Below are 12555 nucleotides of genomic sequence, written 5' to 3'. Positions count from 1 at the left end.
GGGGAAGCGAAGCGGCCTGCGTATGTGTCTCATCCTATTGTTCAAACTGAGAGACTTAAGGGGGTGAAGGAAGGAGCTTGCGTGTTGTCTCTCTTGTCCCACCCCCTCCCCCTATTCTCCTCTCCCTGTGTGCAGGAGGAGACCAGCCGCCTGGGAGCTACAGGGGCTGAAGCCAGCTCTGGACTGTTTTATACAGACATCCCCCCCCTCAGGTGCGCCTGCCGGAATTGGGGAGGGGAACGGAAACCTTTCCTAGGCATTCTCCCTTCCCAGGCTGGGGAAAGGAAACTTCTTCCTTCAGCTCCTCTGCATAGCCATCGCAGGAGCTGCTGAACTGTCTTCCCCTACACGACCCCCACCGTTCCTACCTTTCCCATCAGGTGCCTGCTGCTGCGGCAGAGCTGCTGTATCCGGGAGACGAGAGGGAACACACACCACGTTCGCTAGCGTTGCTGTCTCGCTGTGCTCCCAGGATCGTCAGGGCATCGATAGCTGTGATCTGTCACCGAGGAGGAGGAGGAGGTGGATGAGCGCTCTCTGCAGCAGGGCAACGGATCACTTCTCAAACTGCTCCTGATTGTCTTGCTCCGGGAATAGCTCTTTCCTGCGAAACTTGGCTTTGGGAGCTTACAACCCAACATCATCTTGTGTGTTGACTCTCTTCTCTTCCCTCCCCCCCTCCCCACCCCGGAGGCAGTTTGATGAATGCTTTGGGAGTGAGGTATGATTTGCTGAGGCTCCTCTTGCAGAAGTGTGTGTGTGTGCAGTTGCAGAGCGAGCCCCCACCCCCTTGCAAGACTGTAACCAGCCCGTCGGTGGGGGAAGCGTGTGTGTGAGCCGCTCTGCCCAAGTGCTTTGAATCGCTCGCGTGTGGTGCCGCTGGGCGATTGGTCGCAATGCAGTTCTATGGGAAACATGCAGCTTTAAGCAAACGTGGGGTCCGTGGCTTCTAGCGGGGTGGGGGGATCGTTAAAAGGGACAAGGAGGAGGAAGAAGCGGAGTCACCCAGCTCTGCCCTTTCCGGAATCGGTGGCTTTGCTTCGCATTTGCAGGGAGTGTGTGCGCCAAGAACAAGTCCTGCATCTTCTCTGCCACCAGAAGGGCTACGAGACCCCGGCTCGTCCCCCCCAGCGAAGTTGGTTCCAGGGGCGGAGTGGTGCCACCCTTCTTACCTTGCCAGGGATTTTTGGTTCCGCCTCGGATCGCGAAGGACTCCGGTTGCTTTCTCATACGCTTCAAGTTGCCCAAGTACTCGCTCCGCTGAGGAGCAGGAGGGCGGTTGTGTCCTGTGTTATCTGCGGGGCGGTCTGCCTCTCTCCCTGCTCCTCCCTGGCCCGGGGGCCAATGCTGCAGGGCTCGACGGCGGCGCAGGCTCGGCGGCGGAGGATGGGCGGCTTCGGGAGGCTCTCCCTGGGGCTCGCGCTGCTGGTGATCCTGAGCGAGGTAGCGGCGCAGCCCTGCCCGGCTCAGTGCTCCTGTTCCGGCAGCACCGTGGACTGTCACGGGCTGGCGCTGCGGAGCGTCCCGAGGAACATCCCCCGCAACACCGAAAGGCTGTAAGTAACCCCCAGAGCCACTGGAGCACAGCGCCTCGCTCCCTACCCCATGCGCGCTTCGCCCTCCCCGGGGGGCTGTGGTATGTGGGGCGGGGGGCGCCGTCCCTCCAGCAGCACCCCAGTTGGCCGTGTGATTGGACTCTCCCATCGCTGTGGAGCCGCCTGGCTGCAGAGCGCCTGGGGTGGGGCAGGTGACACTCAAACTCCCGGGAGGCTCTGCTTAGGTTTCAGACGCTCCTGGGCCGGTTCCCGCTCGCCTCATGGTGGGCTCCAGGGTAACGCTAGGAGACATGAAAGAGGGAAACCATTCGTTCCACCGCCTCGCCTTTCCCACTAGAAAGGCGGCGGGAGGCGAGTCCGCCTCTCCTCTCGCGCGGCCGCTGGCTGCAGGGTAAGAGGAGGCGACACACAGGGCGGCAGTTTCCCCTGCGCTGTGTGTCAGGGTGCCTCGCTTGTCGTCCTGCCCCCTCCCCGTGAATGAGGGGGGGAGTTTTGTCATTGCCAATTAAACTTCGCTCTGGCTTTTAAAATGGGGGCAGGGAACCGGAGCCGGCTGGGACCGCTCGCCCCAAGGGGCTCGGCTTAGCTACTACCCAAGTTCTGCTTCCCTTTCCCCTTCCTGCGGCGTGTCCCTTTCTGCCCAGCTCCCAGGCGGTGTGCAAAACCAGGACTCGGCAAGGAGGCCCTTGAGTGTTGGGACAGAGCGCCCCGGCGGCGGGCAAACGGCAATTAACCCCCCTACTTTCCTTTTTGCTACACTGCTTTTCGAAGGGAAGAGTGGAGGGAATTCCCGAGCAGATGCAAAGCGATGGGGGGGCAGAGACTATATTTACACTCCCTCTTCTCCTAGGAAAAAGCTCAAATCCTTCCATGTGTCTTGGCCTCCGGACACAAGCTGCCCTTGCTTTCTCTGCTCCCCTTAAGCGGGCATACAACATGATTTCACCCCAGTTACACATACTACTGCCTCAAGTCACAGCCTTGATTAAACTGTCCCTAGCCCTGATTGACTTCCTCCCCCGTCAAATTAGGATCCAGACCTAAAGAAGAGCTCTCTGTGTATAAGCCCAGAGCTGCTCTCTTTCATCAACAGAAATTGGTCCAATAAAATATATTCTCTCACCCATCTTGTCTCTACTGTCCTGGGACCAACACAGCTACAACAATGCTGCATACAAATTATGATCCATTCAGTTTGTGAAAAGCATACATAATATTCCTGAAAGAGCTGTTGGATCTAATACCATCCTGGCTTCTCCAAAAGGGGTAAGGGGGAAAGGAGGGAGAGAAGAGATTTAAAAAAAATAATTGTCACTTGTTTGTTTCATGCTGTTCAAAGCAGTTTAAAGGTTTAAGTATAAACACATCTTACTCTAGCAGTGTCTGCACTCAGACAAATCCCAAAGTGATTCACTGTGATCTTTCTTGTGAAGAAACTGTGCGTGGTTCAGTGGAAACTGTTTCCTGCCACTTTTGCTTAAAATAACAATGTGCTGATTTTTCAAAAAGAATATTATAAATGATCGGTAATCCTAAGTTTAGTTTCTGTGTAACACTGTTTCCCTTATGACTTAGATCAAGGAGGATATTCAAGCCACAGCAAAGCCTGGTTTTACTTGTAATGATTGGAACCAGAGCCAGCTTAGTTCTTGACCTAAGATGCCAGAAAGAGGGGTAGTAACTCCAGAAGGGAAAGTGGTGCTGAAATCTGAACAAAAATGTCAAGGCCTGAATACTATTTCCATCATTGCCTCTGAGTTTGCACTTTACAGTCACAGTGGGGTTTCCTGAGCTGTAAAAGTATGAAAACTAAACTCTTCAAACATAGTATTATAAGGTAAATCCTTATAAATGTAAATCTTTGAAGATCAAGTCTTTTGATTCTTTCTAAGCACTGTTTGCCATAGGAAGTTTAGTAATACATTTATTAAATACACTGCAAAAGTGGTTAGTCAAATAAATTCCTAATTACTTGATTTCTTGACTTACCTGTAACTTGGTCATAGTTTTTATACTTTTTCAGTTGGTACAGTTAAGAGTTTTCTGTCTAAATGTTGGTTGGTTCTAACTGTAGTTAGATACCAATATTACAAAAACATTAAGATACACTTTTGTGATAAACAAAATTGATGATTCCAAAACTTAGTGTAAACGTGAACTACATAATGGTGAATAGATTTTTTTTTTTAATAAGGGTCTCTTCTTACAAAGTTTAAAACTATTAACTTTAAAATAAACCAACTTATTGTCAGCAACTCACACAGAGCTAGTGTTAAGAATTAAGTATCAGGCACATTTAAGTTCTTGTTTGGTTTTAAAGCACTAAAGATGAACCCCAACAAAATAATAATTTAAATCCTCTGTTGCATGTTTGTTTCATTTTTCTGCTAATACGTGATTCTTTTTAGGGACCTTAATGGAAATAATATCACAAGAATCACAAAGACTGACTTTACTGGCCTAAGACACCTTCGAGTCCTGTAAGTTCTCGTTGTTACTTTATGCTGTTATGGTGTGTGTTAAAATTACATGATGTAGGTTAGACTTTAAATTTTCAAAAAGTTCTTTTAGCTTTTAAAAAGTAAAGCTGTATATTTTACCACATTTAACTTCTATGCTGCAGCATCTGAACTTAAAATAAATGGGGGCGGAGAAAAGCAATTATGGGGTGACAAAAAAGTTTGGAAAATGCCACAGTAGCAATTTTATATGTAGCCTCTAGTGATTTGTACACTTCCCTTAAAATTACAAATATAGCAAAATAAGTTGAGGCTTTAAATTGGTAGTTTACAAATGCATGAAAAGGGAAATCTTGTATTTTGGTTAAAATTAATTGAAAAGAAACTAGCTGAGTAGACCGCTAGTTTAGGATTATTAAAACATATAGCTGAGTATACACATGTTCAATTTCAAACTGGTGCAAAAGGAAATTCATGAAATGAAAGAAAATGGAAAGTATTTCTTAACCAAAGACAAGCAATATCTATATCTAATCCCAACTCTTCAATTTAAAAATGTTTGCTTTTTCAGAAACTAAAACAATAGGTATTGTATCTTTCTGGATGGATTTTTTTAGTCTGGATAGCTTCACGTATATTGTTTAAAGGTCTTTACATTAACTTTTGCTGGTTATAAATTGATTAAATGTGACTTAAGTAAACTGTAATTGTGATTACTGCTATTTTATTCAGTGAAGCTAAATTATTCCTTGGGACTGAATTGTCATAAGTGGAACAATTTTAAGTCTAGAGAAAAATTGTAACCATCTTTTGTTTTAATTATACCTTTTAGATCAAAATACAAATGCTGATGTGTGGTGTTGTGGACATATTTCTACATATTTTCAGTTGATATATAGGTGTATAAACAGAATTGTGAAATATCCACTGAATAATTATCTTTTTATTTTCCCTACAAACTGTAGATCAGTTGTACGATATATTTAATTGGAGTTTTATATCATTGCTCCTTAGTAAATGGTATATTTTCTTACCCATGATCTTAATGTTCTTGAGCAGGTTTAAGATCTGCTTTTATGGTTTCCTTTAATGATGAAGAGACTGAGTCCGTGTCTCTCCCCCCTCCCCCCCGTTTGTGCACATGTGCCCCCAATGGAGTGACAGGGGTTCTAAATATATTAAATTGGATGTGAAATCTCACTCTGGAATAAGAATTGTAGAGTTAATAAAGGTGAAATGATTGCAAGCTGCCAGTTTGTGAAGTACAGCAATAGCAGGTTTTAATGCAGTCATAATCATAAAGCCGTTAAAACTCACTATATATATTCTACGTTTCAGTCAGCTCATGGAAAACAAGATTAGCACTATTGAAAGGGGAGCATTCCAGGATTTAAAAGAGCTGGAGAGGCTGTAAGTATTTTTAATTCCAAACATATGACAACATAACTTCTTATAATTTTGTCATTTCACTTGTCTTTCAGGGCACTAGATCTTTGATTTTTATAGTCACTCTTGAAATGTTTGAGAAACAAGAGCCCTAGGCAGTTTTCAGAGAGTACTTACAATGGGTGGAAAATCCTGGCTAAATACTCTGAAGAAAACTGCAATTTACATTTTGAATCTAAAGATAACTTCATGAACACTAAAAAAAATAGTCTGCTTTGAATGCACAAGTACTTACGTACATAACTTTTTTTTCCCACATGGAGCATGAAACTTTAAAGTTTTTTTTTCCCTCTAACCTCCCCCCCCACCCTTTCTTTTCCTTGAGACAAAAGGTGAGATTTTAGTCTTGGTGAAATTTGAGTGTTCACAACGTTGTGTAGGAAGAAACTTTATAATATTTACTTGATGCAAAGTGTGTTTTCTGTTCTTACAATATGGAGAAAAATGCTCAGCATGTGCATTCCTCTACCTCTGTTTTGTACAAAATAATAAAATTTGTTGAAACTCTCTCCAGACAAAATATTTTTAAATGAGCAGTATATTATTTATTGGGTTCTGTTCCCTTAAAATACTTAGCTTTGCCATCTTTAAAAGCTGATGAATGGGGGGGGGGGGGGGAGAGTCACAAAACACTCAGGAGAAGCAGAAGTATAGAGATGGTAAGCAAAATACAGATGTCCTCATTAAGAATAGTAAATAGAAAGCTGAGCTCTGTTTTTCTTTAAAATGTATTCGCTTTTTGCATTGCTAGCTTTTTACAAGTTTCCAGTGCAAACTTTCCCAGGATACTACTTTTGGATGCTGTATATGAAAACAGTTAGTTGTAGAAATGTATGGATTATGTTGTGTACAATATTGTATCTCTAAGGGTAAGATGCCTTTAGTGTATTAAAATTCTAATAATCTGTAGAATGGGGTAAAATATTGTACACTCTGTACGTGCTGAATACACTACAATAGATGTGTGAGCATAGTTTAGTAATACAGCAAACTACTTTGCTTTTTAAAACATGGGGCCCAATTCTGAAGGATCAGGCCCCGTATTTTATGGCTTCTTTTTAAAAGTACACTTTTGGGGTTTGATTTAGCCTTTCACCAGTGTAACCCTACCAACCTCTGTGGAGTTATTCCTGATTTACACAGTATAAGTGAGAAAAATTCAGCTCACATGTCTTCCTGATTTGTTTCATGCTCTGTATCCTTGTCTGGTGTCTGTAATATTTAAAGTAATTTCATGTGAATACAAACATAAGGCTAGTGATGATCTTCTAACTTGTTAGTCAAAAGTTGACTTAGCAGCTATCCGTTTAACTGTAGAAATCCATTGATTACATAGGTTTTGATGAAGTATGTAGTTTTTGGTTCCTTGTAAGGAATGATTTGTTTCAGAGTAGCATCCATGTTAGTCTGTATCTGCAAAAAGAAAAGGAGTACTTGTGGCACCTTAGAGGCCAACAAATTTGAGCATAAGCTTTCATGAGCGACAGCTCACTTCCAATGAAGTGCGCTGTCGCTCACGAAAACTTATGCTCAAATAAATTGGTTAGTCAAGTTTTCGTGAGCGACAGCGCACTTCATTGGAAGTGAGCTGTCGCTCACGAAAGCTTATGCTCAAATCTGTTGGCCTCTAAGGTGCCACAAGTACTCCTTTTCTTTTTGTAAGGAATGAGTTTCCCGCCAGCACCTGCAAAGTGAAAATGCTATCATGTAACAATTTTGCTGCTCTGTCAGAAATTTGTAATGTGTTCTGACTAGTATATTTGAGAACTGAATAGTCAAGTTTTTTCAAAGCAATTGAAAAAAACCTATAATTTCCTTTCTTAATGCCTTATTTTATAAAGGAACTTGTATCTTTAAAAATGTGTTAGAATTTTATACAAGGTCAAGGGGCTAGTAAACCCTAGAACTTCTGCTCTTATGATATGAGAGGTAATATGCAGAACATATATTTAAAATATTCCTAAATCTGTTTTCTGGACCTTAACCTCAGAAAATGGAACAGCAGTATAGGTTGTACTGTAAGATTGAAATATTCATACTTATCCTTAGTCAAAGACCTCAGAAGGTCAGTGTCTTAATAATTGATTTGATGTTACTCAACTAATAAACTCAATGAATTGTCTACAGTCAAAGTAGTTCATAATTCTACTCATTCCTGAATATCCTATAGTAAGGATCCTTCTTATGGTAAACTTAATTAGCTCTTTGAAATATTATTTTTATTTTTGTGCTACATTCCTTGAAAATCTTCTCCAATATAAGACTCTTAAATACAAAATCATGATGTGTTTAATTTTGATCAGTGAGTCTGACTTCTTTTAAATGGATTAACTGATGTTACCTGTGTGAGCACCAGGAATAAGAATCTAAATATTTGATAGAATGTAAAATATAAGTTTCTTTGCTTTGGAATATTAAGCAAATTCTTACAAACGTTAACATGGTTATTTAAGTTTTTAATCAATGAAAATGATTTTTCAAGACAGGTGCAACTAACATCCAGGTATTGGTTTTTTTTAACTGTGAGGTTTTGTTTTATGATGACACTTTTCAAGTAACAAACTGGGACCTTTGTATTTCTTTTACTAAACTTAGTTAGATACATTTCCCAATTAGATACTATATTGTCCTCTGTCTGAAAGCTTTTACTTCTCTAATGGTATTAGGTTTTTTCTATTCTGCTGCAGTCCAGTCAGATGTTTTGAGGTGGGTTGTAGTTTTGAATGAAACTAATATATATGCAGGATCTCTTTAAATCACCCCAGCTGTTGGCTAAGAGCAAATATTTCATATTTGTGAGGAAAAGCTGAGAAAATTCCTTTTGTTTACAACTGCCAAGTCCATCTGATGGAGGCACATTGTTATCTGACAGCCAATTAATCTCCTTGGGATTCTGGAATCCCAAACCATTTCTTAGGAAACTTATGGATACTCTCGTCAAACGTTTCCCTTTTCATACATAAAATAGCGAGGCTGTTGTGTTTAAGGATGCATAATCTTTAAATGTAGAATGCCACATTTCTTAGTGAGCAAGCTTAGCTACTGTCAGATCATTTTTGATGTAATATACCGGTTTTAATATTGTGAACAAAGTGCCTCCGAGCCATTGGCTGTGGCTTACTTTTAGTTTGTTTATAAGCTAGTTACATAAACATAGATATCATCTGTGTCAAATGTAATGTCTTTTGGTTGTGCTAAAGTTTTTAATGAGAATTCCAAATATTACATATAAGATATATTAAGTAATTATCTAACGATTTACAAAGAGGATCACCCTCTCTTCTTCCCTTCCCCAGATAAATAAATCTCCAGATCCTCTGAAATATGAGCTGCTCAACTCGAACTTGCAGACCAATAGTTTCATAAATACTCCTTATGCAAATGAACCCATGTCTTCCATGGAGTTGCTTGGGAGAGTAAGGACTGGTGTGAGTACTATTTTGCAGGTTCATTTCTGCAAGGTGCTGATACCCTTGTATCCCATTGACATAACTGGGAGTTGAAGGCACACAGCACTTTGCAGAATCAAACTTTGTGTGGAGAAGAGCAAAGGGAAAACATTCCATTTCTTGAGCCCTTTCTAAAGCAAAAACAAAATAAACTACCAATGAAGTGTCAATACAATTGTAGATTAAATAACATCTTGATTTAAACAGTTAAGAACTTATTTCCAGCCGTAATACAGTTTCATTTAATAAGAAATAACATTGTCGTATAATATTATGCACATATGGTGTTATGTACAAACCTCTAACAAGACCCCCATTTACGTTTTGGAAAGTTAACTATAAATTCTGTGGCATTCTAGTGGACATTTCATGACCGCGTCAGACTTAAAAATTGTTTTTTGTTTAAATAAAAATGAATTAGTCATTAGAGTAGTCCCATCTTTTTATATTAAATGCAGTTTATTTTATGCCATCTCTGCATTCTTGGTTCTCAGTTGGCTACAGATATTTGTACTGATAATGCCTAACTGCACTATAGAATCTAATGGGGCAAGGGAGTAATAGAAACTGAACATTTTAGCAGTTAGGAGGGGACATGGAGCTTTTGGTCCAGAAAGCCTGAGAGGAGGGAGTTAAGGATTGTGAGGTAAGCACCTTAACTGGATGTTTCTGCTCAAGTGATAAGCAGGGAAATAGTTAACTGTTGATATGGAAACTGTTGTTTTAGGCATCAGTGTTCACAGACCATTTTGATTAGGGCAGTTTATGCCTCTCGGCCATTGTTTCAGGGATATGAACAAATTCAGGAAGAAATTACCACACCTGGTAACACTCGATTCATGTTTACAAATATAAGGGCTAGAAATGTTTGAATGGTACCTAGAAACCCCTTAATTATGTGAGTAGCCCCACAAATGTCAGTAGGACCAGTTGAAGAGCATGGGGGCCAGAGTGTGGAGCGAAAGGAGCATGTGAGAGGATCAGAATCTGGCCTATAGAGGGTTTTTTAATGGAATACTTGAATTATGGAGCTCAATTATGTACCAAGGAGTAAACTCTGGACACTTCCGTTGCCGAGGAAGAGGTGTAAATTGCTAACAATCACTTTCTCTAGGCCTGTATTAAAGAATAATCAAAAGCGTTCTGTGTAGATTTTTTTTTGGCTTTGTTTTTTATCGCGGTAGTAGAAAGAATGCAAGACGAATAAGTAGAGCAAGACTTCATCTTCCAACAGGCAACTGTCTAGTGTTTTTATTGAGATTTACTGACCAAAATGGAAAACTAGGAAAGATCATGATCAAGTCATGCCATATGTCCAGAGGATGTCTTCCATGGGTGAGGAAATGCTCACTGGGGGAAGCAGCAGGCTGCTGAGAGGAGAATTGGTGGTTATGACTTCTCCCCTTTCTGAAGATGTAGTGCAGAATGTGACGGGCAGAAGTACTCCTTTAAAATGACAATGCAAACACTTATGCACATTCATAACTTGAGCTGCATGAGTCAATTGACTTCAAGGGAGTACTCATGTGAGTCAGGTTACGTGAGTGCATAAACGTTTGCAAGACCAAGTGTTGAAACATAAGATGCAAACTCAAAGTACTGCTAGCTCAGACATTTTAGAAATCACTTGTATTTGCATAGGAGTTGTCGATAGCACTTTATGTAGAAAGAAACCACTGAATGATGTTTTGCTACTAAACTTAACTGTCTTCATAATCTAGGATGCAGTCTGTTCACTCTAATTTGTCTTGTAACAGTAAAGTTTTAAATATGATTGTTTAAAAGTTTGAATGAAGAAATTTCAAACTTTTATGTTCACTGAACTTCAATAATATGTTTTTTACATTTTATATATTCTGTATTTCAGTCTTGGGAAAGATTAAGTTAAAGAGCTAAATATTCTGTTTTGTGGCAGATTTCATTCAGTTATTTCTAGAGTAACAAAAGTGGTAGAGAACTACTTAAATCAAAGTGTGTGCATGCGTTCAGTTATGTTAGGGAATTGTGTATTTGATGTAAATCTGCCTGTAGTTGTCTACTCAGTGTAATACCATGGAAAGGAGAGGTGGTGGGGGAGTAGCTTTTTCTAAGAACAGGCTACTTGAGAACTAGCGATGAAGGCAGCACTTACATGAAAACTTGAGGGTTTGACCCAGTAGTACTAAGTCACTACAGTTTTTAGTTCATGTTCTGGACAAATAACTTTAAATTTGTAGATGTTCAGATACCATGGTGATGTATGAGGCATTGTCGCATACATTATTTCAGGTACACGCTTAGCTGTAAGGAAAAAGTAGGATTTCCTTTGAAGAACATTACTTCGCTCTATTCCATAGTTTTATCAGAAGAAAAATTGTAAAATTGTGACAAGTTTACAGCTTGTATAACAAGGGTGTAATTCTAACTTCAAATGTATGGCTTTATATCACTGAATTTTAAAATTCTGATATTGCACAAAGGTCTTTGAGTGCAGTAGCAGAATCTTCAAGATATGAAATATGGACAAGAGTATCTTGTCTGAGACTAGAATGGAGCCCCTAAAATATAATGCATGTGGACTGCATTAGGAGGTATTGCATTGTACAGGCATAAAATTGAGTTTTCATATAACCTTTAAAAATACATGATTCAAGTGAAAATATGACTTTGTAAAAACATGATTAATTCAAATAAATAGGAAAGTTTCTTAATAGTATAAGATGAAAACAAGCCCCGGTTGGTCAATATCAGCTGTTGGAACTGAATCAGTGAGGGGTAGTCATCAGAACATAGACTGTGAAACGTGTAAGATCCATGATAAGCTATGTAGACCCCTAACTATTCTTATTTGGCTTGCAGAGTTTATAAGGTTTGGGCTGTATGTCTCTTGCAAGGGTCCCAAAATATCTGAGGCCACATTATTAATGGAGAAATACTTGATGTAGTACCTAATACTTTATTATATTTTTTGTTTTTTTTAATATGCAGGAGTATGTGTCTCCTCCAGACACCTCTCCCCCAATATGTGGAGCTGGAATAGAAAGCTGATTCAGGTCACTGCATTAGGGGAATTAATGTAGTGAGTTTTCATAGTAACAGTCATGACTCTAGCACTGCTAACTAGTATTACATTCGCAACCATGATAATGGGCACAGGCTAAAGAGTGTATATATACTAGCCTTTCTTTGGGTATTGATCTATGATACAAGTTTGAAGTTTTTATCCGTGGTATTTGAGTTGTGATAGATGAAGAGTAATATAATTTCCAAAAGAGGAAAAACTGGTGGTATTCTAAGTACCATAAACAGTATTGACAACTCCAAGCATTCATTAATCAGACTCCAAGAGAGTTTTAAAATTACATTTTTGTTTTTAATTGGCATTTTGAGTTTTGAGCCTTTATAATTAATGTTTCAAGAATTTTAGCCCTTTTGATTCCAGAGAGACTTGTTTTCCAATGAAAGGTGAAATTCTTACATAATCCCATGACTCCAGGATCTGGGGCTTTAGGGAAAAAACAAATATAGCAAAATTTGCAATACAATTGCAAGAGTCAGCAATGCTGTGTAACTAAAAGCAGCTTTTCTGATTAACCTCAAACTTACAACCAATCTCGAAATAAGCATAAACATGAAATTCCAGAGGGAAAGGAGATTGTGTAGTTT

At 40.0% G+C, this 12555-nt stretch overlaps 1 protein-coding gene across 8 annotated transcripts in view; it reads left to right on the top strand.

The window, feature by feature from the left end:
• Positions 1-494: 494 nt before the first annotated feature.
• The window catches only part of SLIT2 (slit guidance ligand 2), a 423995-nt gene continuing 411934 nt past the window's right edge, over positions 495-12555 (top strand). For all 8 annotated transcript variants that reach the window (XM_084626161.1, XM_084626159.1, XM_084626160.1 and 5 more), the window contains exons 1-3: positions 495-1556; positions 3965-4036; positions 5354-5425. In XM_084626161.1, the coding sequence (XP_084482287.1) occupies positions 1345-1556; positions 3965-4036; positions 5354-5425 (356 nt within the window). In that variant the 5' untranslated portion in view covers positions 495-1344. The remainder of the gene's footprint in view (positions 1557-3964; positions 4037-5353; positions 5426-12555) is intronic.

This window comes from Lepidochelys olivacea, assembly GCF_965140295.1.
Source record: "Lepidochelys olivacea isolate rLepOli2 genome assembly, chromosome: 4".
In the NCBI taxonomy this organism is placed as follows: Eukaryota; Metazoa; Chordata; order Testudines; family Cheloniidae; genus Lepidochelys; species Lepidochelys olivacea.
This window is presented reverse-complemented; position numbering and strand designations above follow the sequence as displayed.